This window comes from Chinchilla lanigera, unplaced genomic scaffold (genome assembly GCF_000276665.1).
Source record: "Chinchilla lanigera isolate Chin_1 unplaced genomic scaffold, ChiLan1.0 scaffold00009, whole genome shotgun sequence".
Taxonomy (NCBI): Eukaryota; Metazoa; Chordata; class Mammalia; order Rodentia; family Chinchillidae; genus Chinchilla; species Chinchilla lanigera.
This window is the reverse complement of record NW_004955410.1, coordinates 17514360-17537841: the sequence shown is the minus strand read 5'-3', so window position 1 is coordinate 17537841 and position 23482 is coordinate 17514360. Positions and strand designations below refer to the sequence as shown.

The 23482-nt window shown below is 37.6% G+C and overlaps 1 protein-coding gene across 4 annotated transcripts in view; it reads left to right on the top strand.

Moving 5' to 3' along the window:
• The first annotated feature begins 1985 nt into the window (after nucleotides 1-1985).
• Nucleotides 1986-23482, top strand: part of Etv1 (ets variant 1) — a 90361-nt gene continuing 68864 nt past the window's right edge. For 2 of the 4 annotated variants that reach the window (XM_013510662.1, XM_013510658.1), the window contains exons 1-6: nucleotides 3435-3619; nucleotides 3718-3913; nucleotides 4040-4172; nucleotides 4997-5084; nucleotides 6453-6500; nucleotides 15639-15692. In XM_013510662.1, coding sequence (XP_013366116.1) covers nucleotides 4128-4172; nucleotides 4997-5084; nucleotides 6453-6500; nucleotides 15639-15692 — 235 coding nt within the window. In that variant the 5' untranslated portion in view covers nucleotides 3435-3619; nucleotides 3718-3913; nucleotides 4040-4127. Of the gene's footprint in view, nucleotides 2674-3434; nucleotides 3620-3717; nucleotides 3914-4039; nucleotides 4173-4996; nucleotides 5085-6452; nucleotides 6501-15638; nucleotides 15693-23482 lie in introns of those variants that run through there. The other 2 variants (XM_013510659.1, XM_013510660.1) reach the window with 2 other exon arrangements.

The window sequence follows — 23482 nt, the reverse complement described above, 5'->3', positions numbered from 1 at the left end:
TGAGACAAGGTCCTGCTAAATTGTCCAGACTGGTTGTGAATTTGCCTTCCTTCTGCCTCAGCCTCCACAATAGTTGGTATTGCAGGTGGGCATCACCATGCCTGGCTGGAATTACTTTCAATTGTTCATTTTCTTTGCCAATTTTGCTATTTAACAGTCTATTTTTTTTCCTCTTTACTCGATGTAGTCCTGTCCAAACTAGGCGATCAACAATTTGCCTCCTACAGTACTGAAATGAAACCAATTATAAAAATTATCAGTTTCCTTAATAATCAGATTTTCAAAAATTTCATTGATTTTAATCTTATTAACCATTTGAAAGAAGCAGCACCATTTTAGTGTCTTTTCTTACAGTACTTTTAGAAGCCCACTTCAACATGCATTTTCAATATAATGCCACAATAAGTTAACTGCAGAGAAGCCACTAATGAATATTATTTTACTTTGTAAAATAACAGCGAAAGAACCATAAAGATATAAATAGTTTTATATACACATTAAAAACTTTCCAAACTGAAATGTGGAGTTTTATGGGGGGGAGGCTTTCTCTCAAGAGTTCGTATTTAAAAACCCAAATGGGGTTTCAAAAATACAAGTAAATAAATGCCACAGCTTCTTGGCCCCTGCTCTGCCATTCTGTGCCTGAAATCCTGCCAAAATGAAATTTTCCATTCAAGAAGGGCTGGCATTTACTAAGCTGATTTTAAAAAGACATTCTCAAAAGTAGTGGAAACTTGGTGCAACTTCTGACATTGCTCTCTGGTGGACAGAAGAGCTGCCGCTGCAGACATTTTCCATCTCCGTAACATTTTCTGAAAAATAAATTCTCAGCCCTTCCAAGGTCTTCAGCTACTAAGTCTATTGACTTTTCCCTGTGCCTCGCACCGAAGATTAACAGCCGCCGGTCTAGAAGCTAGTGTTTCGCTCTGTAGCAAGGGACAGAAATGACAAGAGAGAAAATGTCTCACGGAGCGACCAGGCACAGAACTGAGAAAGTGGGAGGACAAGAGCGGGTCAAGCGATCACTCGCAAGAGGCGCATGTTCATTTCAGGCTTACGCTGTAGTGAGAACGGCTGCTTATGCACACGAGGACATCACTTGCAATCACTGTGGAGGTCACACAGTTAACAGAGAAGTCGGGACAGAGAATTCAAAAGGGAGACAGTGGAGCCCTGCCTGGAGGTGACAGCGGGAGCTGAGCGGAGCCCGGGGGCGAGGGGTGGACTCTGGAAGGGGAGTTCTCCACGCAAGGGTCATCCCCAGAAGCGTTAGAAATGGACACCGTGGCACTGAGCTAGAACACGATTCTTTCTACCATCCAACGGTTTGCACTTTAAAACCACTGCCTGGGTGAAGCAGCAAGCAAAAGATCCTAAAACTTTCCTCCCCACATGTGTTTCTCTTCCTTTTGCGTAGCTTTTTTTCCTCGGCTGTGCATCCCGGAATTGTCCCTGAGTCTTAATTTCGAGTTTATTATTTTTTTCCGGCACATTACTGCTCCCAGACCCAAACAAAGCTCCTTTTCCTCCGCTAGTATTTGTTTCACCCGCGGGACAAAGAAGAGGTAGTCAGGCATAAAAAAGTTGTGTGGTTTGGGGCACTTGGGCCTTTGTTGTATCATTTCCCCTTGCCCCTCCACGCCCCCAAGCACGTGACCCAGAATGGCCGGAATTTTTGTGAATGGAGCCGAAAGGTGGCTGAGGGGGCGGGAGAGACTCCGCCCCCTTCCCTAAAGCGGCCAATAGCCTAGCGGAGCGCTGCGGGGTCAGCAATAAACAACAATGGGCCGGGAATTTACGGTTCGTTATTGGCTGCGGCAAGAACCTCGCGGGGGCCTAACCTGAAGCTCCGCCCTCTCCCGGTTACCCTGGATACCCATGGGGCTCAGGCCACAGAAAAGGTCTTTGGAAACTGTTGCTCCGATTACAGGGGCTGGGTTACCCAAGGAGCGCGTAGTGGCGGCACCCTTGGGTTTGTGCCTGTCCTGGTCGCACCTTCATGAAGTACGGGAGAACCTCACTATTCCAGCCTCAGGGTCCGGGTTGCGCCCGGAATCCCGCCCCCACCCCTTGCCAGGGTTCAAAGCAGTTCCCGCCCAAACCGCTGGCAGAGACGCGCGGGCTGAACTCCGAGTTACTGTTACAGGGAATGAGCGGGTGCGCGCTCGCCCTGCACAGTTCCCGCTCGCTTCCCTAGTAATCGGTGCTGACTTTTTGTTCTTCACACGGCTCTTGCCGTGCTGCCAGGGTCCAGAGGGAGTCTGGGCGCTCACACTCCGTGTCAGTGCATCTCCGAAAGCTTCCGCTTAGGGAAGGAAACTTTGAAACACAAGCTGAGAGGGGCGGCACCTATCCCAGGCAGCAGACCAGCTGCAGGGAACGTCCTTTGGTCTCTAGCTCTGCCTGCCACCAGGGTCACAAGTGAATTTCAACACTGCCGAGTCCCGGCCCCTTCCTCTGGGCCCCTATCCCCTCTGGGGCCGTGGCTTCTGAAGTGGCGCCTTGGCGCTTCACGCCCCACGGCAGGGTGAGGGCGAGTGGCTCCAGGACGCGGCCCGGACCTGCCAAGGTCCCGGTTGTGGGTCCATGTAACTCGAGCCCTGTCCCCGCTCGCCCCCAGCCCCGGGCCGCGGCTGTTTGCAAGCTCGGGAGGAAGTGAAAGCGTCAAGTACAGTAAGTGACACCCTCCGCCTCCGTGTGTGTACACAACAAAAGCCCTGGAAACCGCGGCTGCCCAGGACCCCCGGCCGCCGGCTCTCCCTCCCCCACCTCCGCAGGGGACCGCCAGCACCTTTCCCTCCCCAGCGCCCGCCTGGGGACCAGCCTGACTTTTACACTTTCCCCAGTCCTCCGTTCCAGCGCAGCCTCCCCTAATAAGCAATCCCTCAGCTCCTCGCGTGACTTTCCTTTATGTCCGCGTCCAGGGCAGCTCATTTTAGTTGAAAATGGGCTCGGAAACGTGTCGACTAACGGTAGTGGTGGTCGGTGTTGAGCCAAGAGAGAACTTGGGCCGCCAGCGGAGTGGGAAGGAGGCTGGGGACCCGGGCGCGCTACTGGTCCGGCTGCACGGAGAGGGGATGGAGGTTTGAGGGGGTTGCTGGGGTGCAGGCCAGGGCGTTGTGGATCGCACTTGAGTCCTGTATATACCTGAAGCGCACAACAGTGCTCTAAGGAAATCAGCCCAGTAGTGGACCGAATGCACCCGTAAGAATGGGGGCTTGGATCGCATGGTTTCAGTATCCCCGGACCCCTTAACAATAAGCAGCGAGTTGGGGAGGAAGTCGGTTTTCTCCGTGGCTTTTCGCAGCTACGGACCCCGCGCTGGCTCGGGCAGCGCTGGCTGGGGCATAGGGGTGCAGGGGATCCGCGGGAAGGGGCCGCGAGCCTCGTGATTGACAGCCCGAAATCTGATCTTGTGAAAGAGACGTGGAGCCAATAGGAGGCAGCGATCCATCAGTTTGGATTGGAGGCCCCTGGAGGAGAAGTAGAGGAAAAACCACCGAATTGAGCTCTGTCAGAGGCGCTTTCGGCTTCCAAGGGGAAGTGTTGGGCGATAATTAATGTTTTTATTAAATTTGGAGGGAATTTTTTGCAGCCGTTCGCCTAGCGTGGCCTTCAGGTGGGTCTTTCCAACAACTTTTTATGTCTCTCCAGATAATTGCATGGTTGTGGGTTGCAAAAACTACCCTTATGAAAGAGGTGTCTCCGTCTCTTTAGTCCCGTTAGGTGCAAAGCAAGTCTCGTTGATCGCCATTGCTAGTTTTGCACACGTTTGCGAATCAGAGCTGCCCGGGGTACACCGACGCGCAGGGAGACAGCGAGAGTGCAAATAAATACATTGCCTCCGGTTCGGATTTTTGCTCCTACCGAAAATATGTAAATTGTGAACTCTCTTGGCTCTCTCCGGATCCAGGTGAAGGAGGCGGTGTAGGGAGGGTTATTTTTGTGAATGGGACTGTCGGAGGGTAATTAGCTATGCAAATTCAAGAGCTTCATTCATGATTTTTTTTAAGCCTAAAGCCATCTTGTTCCCCTCTAGGTTGATAGAAGTCCAGATCCCGAAGAAAATCTTCAGATAAATGCTCAAAATATAAAATACTGAGCTAATATTTGCGAAGAGCAGCAGCATGGATGGATTTTATGACCAGCAAGTGCCTTACATGGTCACCAATGTGAGTGATCAGTTCGAAAGTTGCTGTTTATAAACTTGACTCCGCGGAGGGGTGGGGAGAGGGAGAGAGAAGGGAGGGGGCAGGGGGTTGGGATTGCAGATACTTTATCTGCTTTGTTGCCACTGTAGGGCGACTCTGCTTGTATAAGCCCAATCTTCAAAATGAGCTTACCTTTCAGTGATTTGGATAAGGCATAGTTTTGTTTTTAAGATCCTTTTTTTTTTTTTCCTGATTAAAGTACCCAAGATGAGTGGAAGAGCAGATGGAGGGCAGCAGCAGCTGCTCAGCTCAAAGTTTGTGGCTGGGTTTGTCTGCCACAGTGAAAAGAAAGAAGTTGAGACAAACGCTGACACTTTCTGTTTACATGGGGTGTTTTGATTTTTGCTATTTTTTTTCTCATTTTCTCTCTCTCTCTTCTGTTTTAATTTTTCCCACTCTTTTAGCTTTTATTTTTTTTGAGGGTGGCTTTCTGAGAGAGAATAAAATTCATTGTAGTTTAATCTAGTTCTCATCCACTTTAGAAATGACTTTAAGTGTTGCAGCCTAACGTTGTTTAGATGCTGAAATACCATGAATATATATGACTGATAAACAGTGGTGTTAGGACAGGCGCAGGGAAGTAACTCTTCCTGGTTGCTGAATTCTCAGCCTAAGCTTTCACTGTCAAATAAAGGCAGAAAATTATTGTTAGAATTGATTCTATAAAATTTTATTTTTCTATTCAGAGAGAATCCGGTAGGATTATGTTATGTATGCATGTGTACTTTTGTGTGTGACATCTGAGGTTTACATTTTTAAAAAGGACTTTATCTTTCCCTTTGTAGAGTCAGCGTGGGAGAAATGGTAACGAGAAACCAACAAATGTCAGGAAAAGAAAATTCATTAACAGAGATCTGGCTCATGATTCAGAAGGTGAGGTTTGATGTTGAGCGGAATCCCCCCTTTTTCCTTAACTTACATTCTCTATCCTCACTAAGAACGGAAGAACTCAGTCTTATCTAAAAAATAATGAACTTTGAAGTTACTGGATTTAACCAAGACTTTTACTTGCAGTAGTTTACGTAATGTGACAGTTTACATCAGAGAATATTTTCTGCTCCTGTTTTAAACTAATGGAAAAAGGAAATAAAAACAGTGACATTCTTTTTTTAATCATTGCTTCATGTTTACACTTGCCCATATGGCATATAACTAATCCCGTACACTAAGATAGCAATGTTAAAATATCCAACACTTTAGGACAAAGTAAGCAGCTATGCACACCGGTTATATTTTTCTTTCCACTTTATTACAAGCTAAATGTTATAAACTGTTATTTGTTTTCTTGTTATCTTTATACTAAAATCACATACTAACATCAAGAGTTTAATGGCAAGTTTGACGACTACTTTGTGCAGTCAGAACTTCTTGTTTATAGGCCTGAAAGTGTTCACTGAATCATACTTGAGGACTAATTACTACTAATGATACTATTTGGGAAATTAGATTTTAGGTTCTTTCATGAACTGTTGGTTGGAGGTCAATGTATTATACATTATTTCAGCCATATGGGGCATTCATAATAAATTGAAGATATTTAGGTTTAATTATCAAAGTTCAGTTCGCAGTTTAAATTAAATATACTGAATAATACTGAAACTTTCTTAAATCTCTTACTATGTGGCACCCCCTGTCTCCCAGTGTAACAATATGTAGTTTGGGACCAGATAATAAATCAGTACTAGGGGATTATCTGTCTTTGACTTTTATAAATCTATTAATATACAAATTTTAAGTTGTGTTTGAAGTTGTTCTTTTTAGTTTTGAGACATTAAACTCGAAAACAGTCCTTTGAGAGTCAGCCTCTTATATCTTATATGTAAGATTCAGGTGATGTAAATAAAATGCTTTCTAGTCTTTCCAAAATTTCCACTGCTACTGTTTTAGCAAGAGTTGATTATATTTAAGAAAGGTTTCTGTGAATAGATCCTCTTCTGTTCAGCATGTTTTGCAAATTATATAGATTTTTAGTACCCTGAGTTTATTTATTAAGCTGTTTGTTTAAAAGGAGGGAATAAAAGGATGATTGACTTATTATTTGGTTGAGTAAAGAATTTCTTAGTGTTTCTTAATAGGCATCAAAAGTAGGATTACTGTGATATTTGTTATGAACACTATTTTTTCTGTCAACTCCCCCGAAATTAAATTCATACTTAATGCTGATTCCATAACAAACATTTCCATTTAATGAGGCTTAAAGGTGTTCAAACCTTACTTTTTTGTCTTTAAATTGTTTTTCAGAACTCTTTCAAGATCTAAGTCAACTGCAGGAAACATGGCTTGCAGAAGGTAAGGCTAAAAAAATGCTTAAAAGGGGGGAAAAGCAACTCCAGAAGGGGGGGAAAAAGTCTTGAACTTGCTGTCTTAATGTTCAGCCCAATTAATTGAGCCCTAAAAGAGCCACCTCATGTGTCATGCATACATTAGAGCCTCTGATGAGTTTGTCTTTGGGGACTCCGGGGCTGCACTACCCAGTGTCATCACAAATTACCAGGAGAAATTGCTTGCAGCTCACAATCACATCTGCTTTTGGCAAGAACTAATGCACCAAGACTTCAAGTTCTAAGCCTCTGTTCAGATTTTAATTGCAATTGATCAGGTTTATATTATTGTACCTCGAGAGACCTCCTAGAGCCAGAACCCGGCTGGCTTGCTGTTTCCTTCAGAGGAGCGCATATCATTATTTGGTGTTCTGGTGGAGGACTTTTCTGATGGCAGAAATTAGTTTCTCTGGGTTCATCAGGACGGGATGCTTCAAGATTTAAGTGCAAGTGTCTTCTTTCCGCCTTGCTCACAACACAGAACATTAGGTGTGTATCCAATACTTAGGAAATCTATGGGTTTAGCATAAATCTTTGGGGGATTTCAGGATGTTTAAAAATGTTTTCTGTATATTACTATGCATGTGGTGGTTGTTGAAGCTGACCTTTGCTATTTCGTCACTTTTATTAGGGTTTATTTAATATAGCAAGGAGACATTTAATGGCATTTTAGACTATTTTTTGACAAAATTTCATAGTGCAACCTATTATATCTTCTATTGTGTGCAACTTTATTTACAGAAACAATGAGATACTGCTTCAGTAAAGCTTTGTACCTCTTCAGCAATGTCTAATGTTAAGATATTTTTCTTGGTATCTATATTTTAAAGGTTTCCTTTGGGATTTGGCATAATACATGTGAAATATTAGTTTTATGAATCATTTTGTAGAAAACAAAAGAGCAAATTATATTTCAGCCTTGAATATAATTGTGCTACTTGGGTGTTCACCTACTCTGAGGAATCTGTTATTTTTGGAACAAATATTTAAGGTGGTTGAGAGAAGAGAGGGTCTCTGCGTGGAACCCAAGCATTGCATGGCTACTCTGAGGCAGACTGGTGTTTTATTGAGTTGTCTTGTATGCAGTTGAGGAAGTTGCTGTTAGCATGTAAAAGAAGTTGCTTTGTGTTGCTGATATTCTAGTTCTCCAAAGAGCTTTTGCAATCTTTATGAATCTTTTAAGTTAAATAGCTTTCCTAACAGTCTTTGGAAAGGATGATTGTATTTGTATGTTAATGAAAGGTAAGTATTAGTGAAAGTTTTGATTATAATTAAGGTCATTTTGCTGGTCTTTCTAAATGAAACTTATTGCAATAGATTACTTATTATTGCAACAGAAGCCATGTATTCACACATAACTTTTTCATGAAAAAACCGCAGGAAGGTTCTTGTGTTAACTTTCATCTGTTAGTTTTGCTAGTTTGAAGGTTGTGCAACTATTATATTTGTGAGAGAATTTATTTGCTTATCCAAAATAACTTTAAATATCTATTTTAATTGTTGTGGAGCGTGGTTGAGTCTTAAGATGTTTAAATGTGATTGATTCCAAATCAGAGCACTTGCTGGCAGATTTTGAATGTGCGTAGCCACTCTGTTCCTGGAATTTTAAAATGTGAATCTGCGACAGACTCCTACCAGTCTATAATCAGTTTCAATACATATATATGTACATATATATATTTTACATTTGACTTTTTTGTGAATAGCTTGGGAAAGTGATTTGAATAATTTATCTGAGTTTATCTTTTAAAACCCTGTGTGGAATCTTCTTCCCCATGATTATTAACATATCTATGAACCATATTTGCAGATTTAGCTTTATATAAAATCTGGAAAATGACTAATGTATTTGGAGAAGCACCGACTTTTACTTAGAAAGGAATTAATAAGCTTAATTAAATTCAGGAATTAATCTTGAGTGCTTTATTAATACCCAGGTGTGCTACTATTTACAAACTATGGGTAAGCTTGCAGTTTAGAATAATTTAAGCATTTTCAAAATAGTTTAGATTAATTTATACAGTCACAATGTAAGCAAAAGGTCGTTAATGTAATTTTTAAAAATCTGATAATGAGAGAAGATTTTCCCTCCTGTTAATAACATCCACATTGATTTTTGGTCTTAGAAATAAACTATATTATTTTACACTAAAATTGTGATGACTTATCCCATCTCTTGAACAGTATTAGCTAAGAACAGATTCTGAAACTACTCTAGTTTTTTATGCAGTTACATTGGTCCATTTTTTTTTTCATTCTGTACCTCCAGAAATTAAAACATTGCAAATTGGCAGACTGGGAAGCGTTTACATATTTCTTTTCATAATGTTCCACAGCCAAGCCAGTGACCATGGAATTTTAAGACATCTTGACCCTTTTAAAAAAGATCACTGGCAATTAAGCAAGTTTCTCCCATGAGCTAAAATCCCTCTGGGAAGTTAAACAGGTCTAAAAATCTTATTAGACATGAGAATCCATTTAGTTGCAATGTGTCATATAACAATTGCATTTGTAAAAATTATCCAAGTCCCTAAATATTTGTGAAATAGTATGCATTAGAGGGTTTAAATTATTTTCCTGTAAAATTATGTAGATATGTCATGAGTAAATTACTGTGAACTATGAAATCTATTTTTCCTCTAAGGCAAAGTTGGGATAGATAAAGATAGGATAATTTGAGGGTGGAGTAGACCAAGTATTTTCAGTTCAGTAAGATTCTTTCTGAACATCACTTAGACCTTCCAACCTCTAAAAAGAAAACTTAAATCCATAATGACCTAAAATATATTTGTGAAGATTGCAACTTTAATATCACTTTTACAGTGCAATCTAAAGGTTTAACATACATACTGAAAGTTAAAAGCACCATTTTATCCTGAAGAAAACTGAAAAGCTAATATTTTCAATGGTCTCAGTAGAAAAAGTGGAGTGTATGCTTATTCTAAATTTTGACATTGATTTTTTGTCTTTTGATTTAGATTGCTACTGACAGAAAGGTAATTGCAATTATTTGATTCCATAGGTAGTGACTTCAAGTATCAATCCTATCAACATCATGGTAACTTCTTCTCAACCTGTTTTGAATGCTTTAGTAACTGGTGCCCTAAAAACTCATACTTAAAATGGATCCTCTTATGTGGGGATTACAGAAATTGAAGGTTATAAAAAATTAAGTGAAAAAGGGATTGCATTCTCCTGAACTGGTTTACTACAGCTTGCTAACACAATTTAAAGAGGAATAACAGAGTTCAGTATATAATTAATGTACATACACATAGCTACTTTTGACTATATTATGTTGTGGGTCTAAATGTATTGAGGTTCCCTTTCATCAATAACCTTGAGGAAAAAGTCATCAGTAATTGGCTGCCATCAGGGTTCAAACATTTGTCAGCGGTACAGAAAGTCAAGTTCCACGTTTTTTAGTCAAAGTTTTATCTCTAGGAACAACCTTTCCACATTGAAGTTTATAATTACCTCATCCAAATAAGGTTTATTGCCTTTTGCTGTTATGTAAACTTCCAGTATTTGTCAAATTAATTCCAAAAGAGAGATGTGATTACTTTTCCTCAATTCATTTCAAAGATCAATGCTAAACTTATATTCAAAGTCATTTTTATAACGTATCTTAAATAAATGTACTATTGTCACAAACTACATATGTCATCCATAGTACACAGTAGTCATAAGGCCCTCATTTTTATTATCAAAAGTTCTAGTTTCTTTTAAAAATGGGACATCACATTGGATATGTTCACAGGATTTTTTTTGTATATATGACACAGTAAGGAAAAAAACCATAATTATATTATTTCACATAGTTTATACAAACCAGGAGTGAAGAACTGAACCTTAAATTAAAGAAGTCCTTACAATTTCTTAGAATTGAGTAAGAGTGAGTTCGTGTGTATGTGTGTGTGTGTGTGTGTGTTTGTGTTTGTGTGTGGAGGGAGGCTACCATCCTTTCTTTTTTTAAACCAGGAAAAAATTTAAAATATGAAACAATTCTTTTGGGTGTGATTAAAAGATAGCAGATAGAATAAATATATTGCACTTCTAAATATCCACTGGAAATATGTAAATATTTTCTCATCTTTAGTCCACTTACAAAATAGAAAAAATTTATAGGGTTGGATTTTGTATAGCATAGTGTTAATTTTTCTAGGGTCCTAAAAAGTGTTAATTAAATATTGCTGAGCTTTTCTAGTTCAGTTACAGGAAATGTTTAATTTCTTGCATTTCATAGTATAACTTTATTTTCTTTGATTCATATATATAATTTTGTAATTAACGATAATAATAATACAGTCAGAGCTCTAAAATTAGAGAAAATATTTGCCTACAGACAATGACTAGTTGGCTCCTAGCTTCCCTTTCAAATCGCTGCAGGTCAAGTTATTTAGGAATTGATAGTGTTTGAGACTGAAGACAACTAAAATCTGGATTTTATTCCTTTTAGAGCATTAGTATATCCAGCGTTAAAGGAGTTTCTGTCATGGGAACATGGCCCTCATTTTTGTCTGATTAAATTTGTTTATGCTTCTGCATTAATTAATCCTTTTATCCCTATACAATCATTTTAATGTTAAAACCGGATCTGGTATAAAGCTAGGCTTAGTGGACTCATGATTATTTTGTTCCATGACCTGAAGGTTTGTTTTTGGTTAAAAGGAATACCACTGTGCAAAGGTTGCTTTTCTTGTTGCTTTAATTTGTTTAACACAAAATATAGTTTCTTTAGGTAAATTTGTTCCTAATACTTTGATTCCAAGTGAGATGTCACAAAGATCAGAAACAATCTCTTACCTTCTTATAATGAGAACAAATAATAGGCATGAAAAGTAAAGAAGTTCTTTAATGATTTTTCTTTTTCTTCCCATCTTTCTATTTTTTTTCCTCTTCCCTTCCTTCCTTAGCTGTGCACATTGAAGTTTCTGGAATAAATTACCCTGTAGAACAAGTATGATGGGATAAATATGTTTATTTGTGCACACATCTATGTCATCTATTTAACATATATATGTATATGTGTGCCCTTTGATAACATCATTTATTTAAATGTTTTCTAGTGGATCTCTACTGGAGACAGAGCAATAAAATTGGTGTGTTTATACTGCAAGTTCAAGTTTACTTGCTTGGCTCTCTGGAAGGGTGTGACATGAAAAGATTGCGGTTGGGCCACATGGCTCGGGCTGGACTGTGTTTTTGTGAATGGAGGCAGAACTCCAGTTCTGCCTGCTTGTCTTGAGGAATTGCTGAGGAGATCAGCTGTCTCATTCACGGGCAGAAAGAATGACTCATATGTCTTCCGCCTTGTTTGGCTCCAGGTCATTGTTACAGTGGATAGAACTGGTTTTAATTAAATATTAACCCCTTTTATACTTGACATTTCTTTTACTTGCAACTTTTCTGCCTTTTTCTGATTTTTAAAAGAACACCCACCAAGTACCTAGTTTGTAAGAATTAGGGGAGTATTTACTTGCCTGCAGCTAACCTTGGAAAAATTTTAAATTCTCATCTTTCTGTATAATGACTGCTACTCTATTTAAAAGTTAAAAATAGCCAATCAAGTAAAGGCAGGCTATATTTAAAATCACCTAGCCCCAAGGCAGTGTTACTTAAGGATACAAAAGTTAAACATCAGAGCTGACAATTCTGTGACATTTAGGTCATGATCAATAGTTTTATGAATTTCTTTCCCATAATATGTACTGCTATGTAGTAAAAAGAAAATTAAAGAACAACTAAGGATAATTATGTAGGTAAAGCAAATAGCCGAGAGTGCAGACACTACCCTTTTAAAGCTGTGATCCTGGACTTGATGGCAACTTGTCTATTAATGTGCAATAAACCTAGCCTCTCCGGCTATTTCCAATAAAATCTACATGCTTCATCTCCCTGAAAGCCTTTTATTGGCCTTTTGGTACATATTTTCTCTCCTTCCTCTGTTTTCCTCTTGTCTTCCTCTTTAATTACATAGTGTGGAGAAACGCTTTCATTCCCTCAAGGCCATCGTTTCAAGCATAGTTTATAATACACAGTAAGTGAAAAACAATTTTTTTTAAAAAGATTGGTCTGTACTGTTAATTTTCAACTTTAGAGTCAGTATGGCTTGCAACAAATTTTCAGGCAGCTGTAGTTTGCTTCTTCACAGAATTCTTGTGAATTAAAGGAAAAAAAAAAAAAAAGAAGGAAATGTATGATCCGAGTGTGGCAATACTTTGTCATATTTTCCTTGCCCGGATCCAACTTGTGTTTTTAGTTAACTGCTTTCCTTTTACTCCAACTTGAAATTAGAGGTATACTTAAGCCTTTGTCTATTTAAGTAGCATGCTGCTTCATTTGGACTATTCAGTTTCTTAAGATTAGCTTCTGTGAAAATGTGAGTCATGTTTTTTTTTTGTTAAAATTCTGTAATATGTTCAAGCACAAGTGTGAAGTATTTATTCAGTATGTTAAGGAGTTAGAACCAAAATAGCAATTCTTATTCTTACTCTTTTTACAAATTGTTAGTATGTAGTTATTTTGTGAAGCATAACTTCCAGAGCCTTTTGCACCTTCGCTATTGACTTTTCTTTCTCACAAGTACACCAACATCCCACAGGCGCCCGTCGGTGACTTGTGTGCTGCTACTCTAGCGATGTTGCATATCACAGAGTTGCAACTTTGTCTTATGATGCTAAGCAAGAAAATTCTGGTCTTTAGGACATTCATACCAGCCTATTCTGTTACAAATATACTTTCGTTACTCACTCAGCTATTTTAAACTATTCCTGTAAAGGGATATTATATTTTTATTAGATTCTTGTAAATGTAGGCTTTGTGGAAGCACAGTAATTGCTGTGGTTGATAGTATTGCACCTTAGTGGTTTCACCAGTTTAGTTGTTCATTTAGAGGAAATCCAGACATGTGAATATGATGGGAGAAAATTGTTTACTTATTCCTATTTATTAAGCATATATTAAAACGACTGTAATTTTTCTGGTTTGAAGACTTCTTTCAAAGTATACTTCTTCTCTTATAATTTATGAGACTGAGAAAAATCAAGCTTACTGCAATGTTAAAAAATGTTGCTTGTGGCTAAAAGAACACTAATGTATAAGCTTTAGCCTTTTTTATTGGTCTCAGAATTCATTAGAAGTACAAATACCGAACCGGACACTGTAGTAATTAAATAAACTTTTCTGTTTGGGACTTGAAAGAAGAGTAAATGGTACAGGATTGGAAAAAAACATAGTATCTGAGTATCTGCCATTACATTTAGGTTATTTCATTCTTACCCAAAATACCCTTAGTATTGCTGTTAAACTGATGTGTAAAGTGGAGCTCAGAAAGGTTTAACAACTTACCAAAGTTACACAACTAACAAATCATAGATCTGTGAGCTGAAGTTTTCCTGACTTTAAAGTTCGTACACATAGAAACAAATATTAATGGAATATGAAAAGAAAATTTCTTCCTGGTTGGGTTTGTTAAATAGTGATCAGTTATAACTTGAAAATCTTCTTCAATTTTTGGTTTCATTTGGTGGCAGGGAAAGTATGTCCCTAATAAGGTTGGTGTTTGTGTGCAGCAGAAAGAGTTGGGTGTCACACTGTATTTATTTTAATATTAAGAAAGATATTATTGTATAGGTAAGTTCTTAAGACTATAATATGATTTTTATTTAATCAAGCATTTCTGTTTTAAAAAGAATACTATTAAATAAGCTGAGAACAAGAACATTTTGCAATACTAAGGGTTGAACCCAAGGTTCCACACTGAAATGCATCCCCAGTGCTTCTTATTTTGTATTTTGAGATACAGTCTGGTTAAATCACTAAGTTACCCAGGCTGGACTTGAATTTTCAATCTTCCTGCCTCCCAGTGGGCTGTGATTACAGGTGTGTGCTGACATACCTGGCTGTATTTTTTTAATGTAGGATATTTTCTTATAAAATTCTTTTTGATATGAATTTTTTCTTGGCTCCTTCAATTAGCCTGAAAAATTTTCAGTAGGCTGATTATGTATTTTAATTATCAGGCCTAATACAGAATAAGATCATTTAAAAATTAACTGGCATCTGTTTTAATAAAACTTGATTGGATAAAAACTTTCAGTACTGTGTAACACTAGAAAAGTAGTACTTGCTAATCAGGTCGTAGCTACAGTTAATTAGGATGATACTCCAGAATATGTTTACCAAGTTAAAGTAAGCTGGCTTTTGCTGGATGTGGTTTTGTATGTGAGAAGATGTATATTACTATATGTTTGTGAAAACATAGACTAGTTTCATGTCTAACTTGATTGTGATGAAAACATTTTAGAAGTGAAAAAGTGGACTTGTGGTTTGATTGCTGCTGAATGCATTAAATCTTTGCTGTTCAGTATTTTTCCTTTACTAAAAATAGGGAAGTTGTTTGACATTAAAACTGATGAAATAGTCATGTTCTTTTTGTTAATGCTGAATAGTTGCCAGGAAAAATTTTTACATGAAAAGATGGCATCTGTTTTATTGTTCATTATTATGAATACAATCATTGAAGTATATTATTTTGTTACAAAGTCCCCCCAAATTGGCAATTCTTTCATTTTTTCAAATGTTTGCACCGTACTTTGGTCAAGTTTAGGGCAAATATTTTAAATGATGGTGGTCTGTAAGAGCTGGAAAATACCAGAAGCAGGCATTTCTAAAAATGCAGAGGGATGTGTGTGATACACGCACACCACTTAAGAGGCTCATGTGATTATTTAGATGGGCTGCTTAAGGATTGCCAGTGGGTGAATCAAAATCTCTTTTGCTCCTTGCAAAATGAAACCCTGCAGGAAATAGAAATCCTGTAGCATCTTTTTATTTTGTATCACTTTTATTTCCATCTGGCAAGTAAAATTGGGAGTGACCGCACCCGCCATATATCTTACATATTTATGTTTTCTAGTTGACATTAATATTCCCCTCTTTTTCCCCTCCCGCGTAGTTCTGTCAATACCGTTTTAAATAGAACCTTACGGACAAATAAGTATAGGTGTGATCTTAGCTTGAAAAGACCTTGCTTGACAGATATGACTTGACATTCCTTGTGTGTTGGCGGTTTCTCTCTTAATTTTTTTATTTTCTTCCTCAGCTCAGGTCCCTGACAATGACGAGCAGTTTGTACCAGATTATCAGGCTGAAAGTTGTAAGTATAGTATAACTCATCTCTTGTATTTCTCTGTGTCTTGTTTCCCTCTTTCCTCCTCTCTTTTTGGTTGGTCTCTACTCCTAGTGTCTATTTGTGCCCTGTGCCCATGTCCTTTGAGTGTGCAGTCATGCGATAATTTTTTTTGTCGGTTTGTGACATCACCAGAGTCCCCGTATGATCTAAGTAAGCCTTCAAATAGTGGGCAAGGAAAACTGATTTATTTAAAAAATAGCTCTGTTTTCTGGTTTTGGGTTTTCTGGTTTCTGTTTTCTGGTTTCCTCTTGAAGAGGAAATGGTGTGATCTGAGAATGTGCAAATGTTTACTTCCGTTTTGCCAACTTGCTCACAAGGCGAAGTCTGGATGCTGATGGGACAGAACCGAGTTAAAATCTGTATGAGATTAGTTACTGTATAACTTGTAACATAATCTGGACCAAACGAAGTTTCATTGGCTTATTGTGCTGTTTTACAATCAGGAACTATAATATGCTTTGGTTTAATTTTTAGCCTGAAATTTTCTTCTTCTCGACTGGAGTAACACAAATGGAAGCAGAACCTGGCTTCCTTAGGAGCTCCTCCTGTGTTTCTCTCCCTGAGCCGTGTTCCAGGCCCTGATTATCAGAAAATACACAGGAAGTTATTCATGGGGTTCGCACCCTCCCTAAATTGCACAGTGAGCCTTGTACCTGTGCAGTCGTACCTGCCTTCAGGTTTACTGTTGATTCTACTGCTTTGCCATTCTATACCAGCTAAGTACAGCTGTTAACATGAGAAGCAAACAGTAAAGAAAAAGGTATACGGTAGTCTCCCCTTATTCAGGGAATGCATTCTAGAATATTCTGCAGATGCCTGGAACTATGGCTAGCACTAAACTTGTAGTGTGCATGCTGTTTCCCTATACACAAGTCCTTTTGACAAAGTTTAATTTATAAATTAGGTACAAATAAGAGAATAATAAAATTAGCAAGAAAATAAAACAATGATAACATGCTCTAATAAAAGTTATTAATTCTTTCTGGAATTTTCCATTTAATGTTTTTGGACTATGGCTGACAGCACACAAGTTTAAAAAAAGAAACTGTAGCAAGTTAACCTGCCTGTAAGTAGGGACCGAAGTAAATGTCTTTTAGATTATGAGACTACCCTAATGAATTTTCATTCTGTTGGTGTCATTTAGATCTCTAACTTGTTTCACTATTTAGTGTATTGGATAATGGAATATTAATATCCTGTGACTTACCAAATCCATATTTTTATACCTGAATATCACAAATTCCTACATCAAGTAACACATATTTATTGGAAATGTTTTTGACTTTTATGCTTGGCATCTTAAATTTCCCTGGAATAGATTGTTGTGGAAAGCTTCTTCTAGATTTTTCTAGAAGAATAAGTAAAGCTGAAGAAAGGTCATCAGTAGAAAAGGAGTAAAAAAAGAACTACCTCTGGATAGTTTATTTTACCCAACCATTTGGTATTGCACTGGAATTGTTACCAGTGCTATATTGTTTAGTTCAACATGATTTCAAAGAAAATGTAGTAAAATACATACAACATAAAATCGGACATTTTAACTGTTTTGAGGTGTGTAGTCTAGCAGCATTAAGTGCATTCTCTTGTGCTGTCATCACCACTATTCATCTCCAGAACTTTTTCATCAGCCCAAAAGAAAACTTTGTGTTCTTAAAACAGTAATTTCCCGTGCCCATAGCTCCCCAACTCCTGACTATCCTGTCTTCTTTCTTTTTGATCAGAGAAGAGAATTTTGTGGGTTTTTAAAAAATATCTGAACACAAGTATTTGATGTATATTTTCAAGAAATGTATTCAGCAATGGTACGGATCAGAATTAGAGACACGAATAGCACTCCCACAAGGGCAGTGGCTGAGGTCAACAGCTACGCAAAGCCTCCCTTATTGATTAAGTGTGGGCAGAGAATGGTTGTATTTCCAACATTTCCCTTCCTGTGTGAAACTTGAATTCTTCTTCTAAGAGCTGAATCTGTTATCTGAGTGAGAGAATTCATATCATTACATCATTTCGTATCTGAAAAAACTGGTAACAATTCCAGTGCAATACCAAATGTTTGGGTAAAATAAACTATCCACAGGTAGTTCTTTTTTTACTCCTTTTCTACTGATGACCTTTCTTCAGCTTTACTTATTCTTATCTTGTCCCCTTAAATTCTCTTCTCTTGGACAAAGCAATGTGATGATTTTTTGTTTCTCTTTTCCTCCTTTGATATTCCACTTTCTTATTCCTCTCATCTTCCTTTCCTCCTCTGTGCATATGTCTTCTTTCCCTGGGCATCTGTCCCTACACCATTCCTCCTAGTTTACATGCTCCCTGCCAGGGCCATGCCACAGAGTCTTGTGTTGACGGAAATGATCTATATCTGTGTCACCTCATGCAGTAGCCACTAACTACAATGGTCATAAGTACTTGAATTCTGACTAATTAGACCATAGAAATTAATTGGTAATTTTAGTTAATTTGCTTACTTTACATTTAGACACATGTGGGTATTGGTTACGGTACTGGGAAGCACAGTTCTCTAGAGCAATGTTGGATATATTCTTATCTCTACCCTGAGGCAATTGGCTATTTACTGGGCATCCTCTCTGCTCCTCCAGATCGCTAGACTCCCGCAAGCTTTCAGCTGTAGTTTTGTATAACACATCACTTCCATGGCAGCCTTGGTCTGCAATGTGATGCTCTTCAGGCAATCCACCATCTAACATTGAAATCATTATTTTTTTCTGACCATCATTTCTCTTCTAATTCCATTGTTTCCAAGGTAAAAGTTTATGCTGCATCCTCAATCCCCTCAGTTCTTTGCCATAAGCATCCAGTTGCTAACCAACTTATTGATTCTGCCTTTTATATACCTGAATTTCGTGGTCCTTACTCCACCTCTAGTTCATTGATTGAGTTCACATGCACATTGTGCCTTGACTGAACTCTGAATCATCCTTTAGGCTGGTTTTCTTTCCTTCTTTATTTTTCTTTTTCCAGTCAACCCTTTGCAGAGGCATTAGCATCTATCTGAACCTCTTAATTTTCTCTTTCAGTTTTTTGCAGGTTAAAGTCCTAAGCTTTTAGTTGCACAGAAAATTGTTATATAACCCAGGCATGGACCATCTTATCGATTTTAGCTCTCTTTACCTTGGCAATCCTGTCCCTTCATACTCTTTGCACCTTAATCCTTCTCATTTTTCAATTCTTCAAGGTCACACTTTTTTAAGTTTTCCCTTTTGTCTTGCAGGTTTCTGACCTTGTTATTTCTTACTCAGCTCAGACTTTATCTTATTGGGGTCTTTCTTTGCCTCTTCTTCACATCCTTGGCCCTGTGGTATTAACAGGACTTGACATTTTGCACATTGCAATTATTATGTTTGAATATTCTAGACTGAATGTTTTGTCTGTCTTTGATAAGACTGTGAACTTCTTGAGAACTGGGAGTTAATCAGACCTCATTGTGTTATAGAAACACAATATGTGCAGTTGTCATCATAATCCTGGTCAGCTTCTTGGTGTTTATTTCCTCAGTATTTTTAGAGCTTTGATTCTTTTCTTAAGGTAGAAATGTATGACCATGTTTGAAAATAGTATATGGAATGTCAATCTGGTAAAACTTGCCAAAACAAAGTTTAACTAAACATTTTTAGATTGGTAAAGTTTCATGGCTTTTGGATTGATGAATAAAGACACCTATAAACAATGGTGAAAATAAACCTGGAATAGTCTAATAAAATAAGATTGAGGTATGCTTTATTTCATTGACATTAAAAACTTGTTCAGATGATACTTGTAAGCTAATTTCATTCTACACTGAAGAGAGAGCAGAAGTTATTTGAAGAGGGGAACAGAACAGCTGAAGGATTTGTGGGTGGCGAAGAGTATCAGATATTGGAAATGCGAGGTTGAGCGGTCTCTAAAATGCATTTTACAAACGTTTGAGTCTTGCCTCTGAGGATGGTGGAGAAAAATTCTACCTCTAGAAATAGAAAAAAACTGCATCCCTGTGCTTTGTGACTCATCTCTAAATTCTACAGGGCTACCTTTCAAAGTGAATAATCAAATTTGATAAGACCCGTCCCTGGAATAAGATGGTTCTGTTTTCACTTTAGTCCTTTGAAAAATGAAGCTTAGCCAAAATAACAGTAAAATTCTGTTCAATATAGGATGACAACTAAGAATGTATGTTTGAGTGCCATGTGTTTGAATATGTGCAGAATAAAAAACAGAACATTTAAAAGTTGTGAAAAAAATATTAAGCCATGACACTTGGAAACTTTCTAAAAAATCCTAAGAATTCCTTATTTTTATTCACATATTATTTCAATTAAAATTCAGAGATCCAACAATGTCATACTATAGCTTGTTAACTTTTAAAGGATGCTAAATTTTGAAGCATGTCTGGATACAAAAAACAAATAAAAATGAATAACTTCCTGCAAGTCCATGCCAGGAAAAATTGACATGGCTTTGAATACATTGTTTTTAGCACATAGTACCACTTCAGAATCTGCTTTTATTAGAAAGAGTAGAAGTACACCTCCTCAGGAGAGAGATTTTAGAGTGTTTGATTTTAGAGTGTTTGAAGCATAGCTGAGCCTTATCTCTTTTAGAAGTCGTTACAAATTTGTACATAAACAGAATTTTTAAAGATAAAATTCATCTTTAATTACATCTCATATTTTCAATCATATATTTATACCATATCAGTAATAATTTAAAATCTGCCCTTTGTTTAATTCATTAAGATGTGTATAATTTTTATAACCAATTTGTATCCATTTAGTTACATTAGTTTATAGGGAGTCACATGATAGCTGATTTTTACATTTACATTTCACACTCTCCGAGAACACTCAGGAGTGTAGCCAGGGTTATACAAAATTCCCAGCAGGGTAGATCTTTATAACTCCATTCCTTTCTTTTGCACTCAAGAAAACATACTGGAATGCAGGGCAATTAAGATGATGGTATTAGGGAATAATAAGCTTCACTCTTCTTTAATATATTTATAAAAGGAAATATTTTCAAACTCCTGTACTTTATCTGATATTTGTAACATGAATCTAATGAACTGTCCAAAAATAATCAAGAGAAACGAGTGTGTGTGGATAAAGCTATTTAAGAGCATTTATTACAATACACGGTGACATGTTCTTCAGGTAAGTAAGTCGTAGATACACTTTGTTTTCTTAGGAAATTGTTTTGAAAGAAAAGCACTTGGACGGTAAAAAAATGTGTTTCACAGTGAAGTGCAGAAAAGAAGTCTCTCAATAAATTGCTGTCTCAAATATGCTTTTTCTGTCCAGCCCCTGCCCCCATAACCCTTTGGTACTGTAGAGCCGTATGCATGTTGGGCAAGTACCCTATCACTGAGCTACATTCCCAGGCCTTTTTAAATGGTATTTTGAGACAAGTTCTCTCTCAGTTGTGTAGGCTGGCCTTGGACAAATGTGATCTTCTTGTTTTGATCCCTTTGTAGCTGGAATTAGAGGGATGTATGATTATATTCAATCTCTCTCGCTCACTTCCATCCTTAATTTTGGACCCATAAGTCAATATTGTCACCTTAGTGAAACTCAAACTATTCACTTCAAAGATAAATAGTGTTACCCTTCCTCACTTGAAATAGTAGTATACTGAGATCAGAGTAATAGCTAGCTCTTGAGAATCTGTTTCCTCGGTGTGTGGTTTTTATTGTTGCTTTTATTCTTTCACGGTTTACATATTGTAGTAAAGAAAATATTCATGGAGTAAGAAAGAAGTGCAAAACTGTTGCCTGTTCTACCATCCAACATCTTAAAATACTTTCTAAAGTCAAACACTTACTCTTTTCCTTTCAGTTGTTCCATGTTCTAAGTAACATGCTGGTACTGTAACTTCTTGATTTATCAGTTTTAGATTTTCTCTGTCACCCCATTAAGCATTTTGGATAACTTTTAATTATTCTACTGACAGTAAAGAGCTATGTAATTCTACATAGGTCCCGTAATCTCATTCACACCTGTGAATGAATAAAAATCATTTGGAAGCCTGCTCAAAAGCAGCATAAGTAATATATTATCATGTTATTGCTTTAGTGTACCAAGGAATGTAAAAAAAGGAGTCTGTATCAAATGATGTTGTAAATAGTTTCTTAATGTTTATCATCTTTGCTAGAGTTGTGCATATTTTCCAGTTCCAAAGACTATTTTCAATTTATTTTGCCTTATTTTTAGCTTTGGGAGTCATTGCTGATCATAGTTTTCTGTCATAGTAGAATCGATTCTAATTTGGAAGCATAAGTAGTAATTTGTAACAATTCCCAGTGCTGATTAGAGAGAAGCAAGGCATCGAGGGCTCCACCCTACTCTCAGTCTTTCTCGTAGGGATTCTCCTCACGAGAGGGGCTACTCCTTTCTTCGTGCAAAGTGGTCACCACTTAGAGCCAGGCAAGAAATTTCAGTTTGGTATTTGGTTGTTTCACAAGGGATGCATTTTACAAATCACACTAGAAATACAATGGCAATAGGCTTCATCTTGCAAGCATTTTTCTTTTAGGTAACCTATAAATCCATCAATAGAGGAAACAAATTGTACTCCTTGGGCATATTGTCATTTACTTATCTATAAGTTAATTGATAGGAAGCTAAAAAACTCTCAGAGCCAGGTCACATTATAATTCTGTGATATTTTCTCTACATCAAAAGGAGGGGAAAGGGGCTGGGGATTTAGCTCAGCGGCAAAGCGCCTGCCTCGCAAGCGCAAGGTCGTGAGTTCAGTTCCTGGTACTGGAGAAAAACCTAAAAAAAAAAAAAAAAAAAAAAAAAAAAGGAGGGGAAAAAAGTTAACTTCTAAATATGGGAAATTCATGTTTGGGGTTTAAAAGTGAATTTTAAACTGGGCATGGCGGCGTACACCTGTAATTATACCACTCAGGAAGCTGAAACAGGAGGATCACCTAGACTTAGAGGCCAGCCTGGGCTGCATAGGCAGGCTCTGTCTCAAAAACCACACACACAAAACAGTGAACTTTAACAAAAAAAAAATTACTAGGGGAATAACAGGTAAGTAGAAGTTACTACAAAGGACTATAATCTAAATGACTAATTGCATTAGTCTCTATTTTAATAAAATATGCTCAAATAGATGTTTTAATATTTTTATTGTATTAATTCATTTTTGTTAAGGTAAACAGATGAGATTGAATGCCAAGATGAAAATCGAGAACAGTAAAATTAAAACCACTACAAAAATTAGCTTTGTTGGTCTACTCTAGTTAAATTTTTGAGGAGTTATTATAAAATATGATGAATGTTTAAATTAAAATAGTTATTACAGTAAAAGACACATAGCAATTAACCCTTCTCAAAATATTTCTTCCTTTCAAACATACTTATCCCATCATTTTTGCCACTTTCTGAAGAAGTTCTGGAAGCTCTTTCTCGTGGGTGTCTTTAGTTGCACTGCCCTGACTATCTAATGTCCCGCACTGATTCAACCACACACCTTTCATGAACAGCCAGAAGTCTCAAGGTGCTCGATCTGGTGAAAAGGTGAATGAGGACACACCAGGATTTTAGGAACCTCCCTTTCCATTGGATGGTATGTGGCAACAGCATATAGCGTCTCATAAAGATGCTCCTTAAAGAAAACTTCCAGAACTGCTTTAGAAAGTGGCAAGAACAGTGAAATAAATGAATTCAAAGCGAAGGAAGGAGGAGGATTTTGAGCAGATGAATGGCAATGTGTCTGTTACTGTGACAAATTTGTACAATCTAAATATTCAC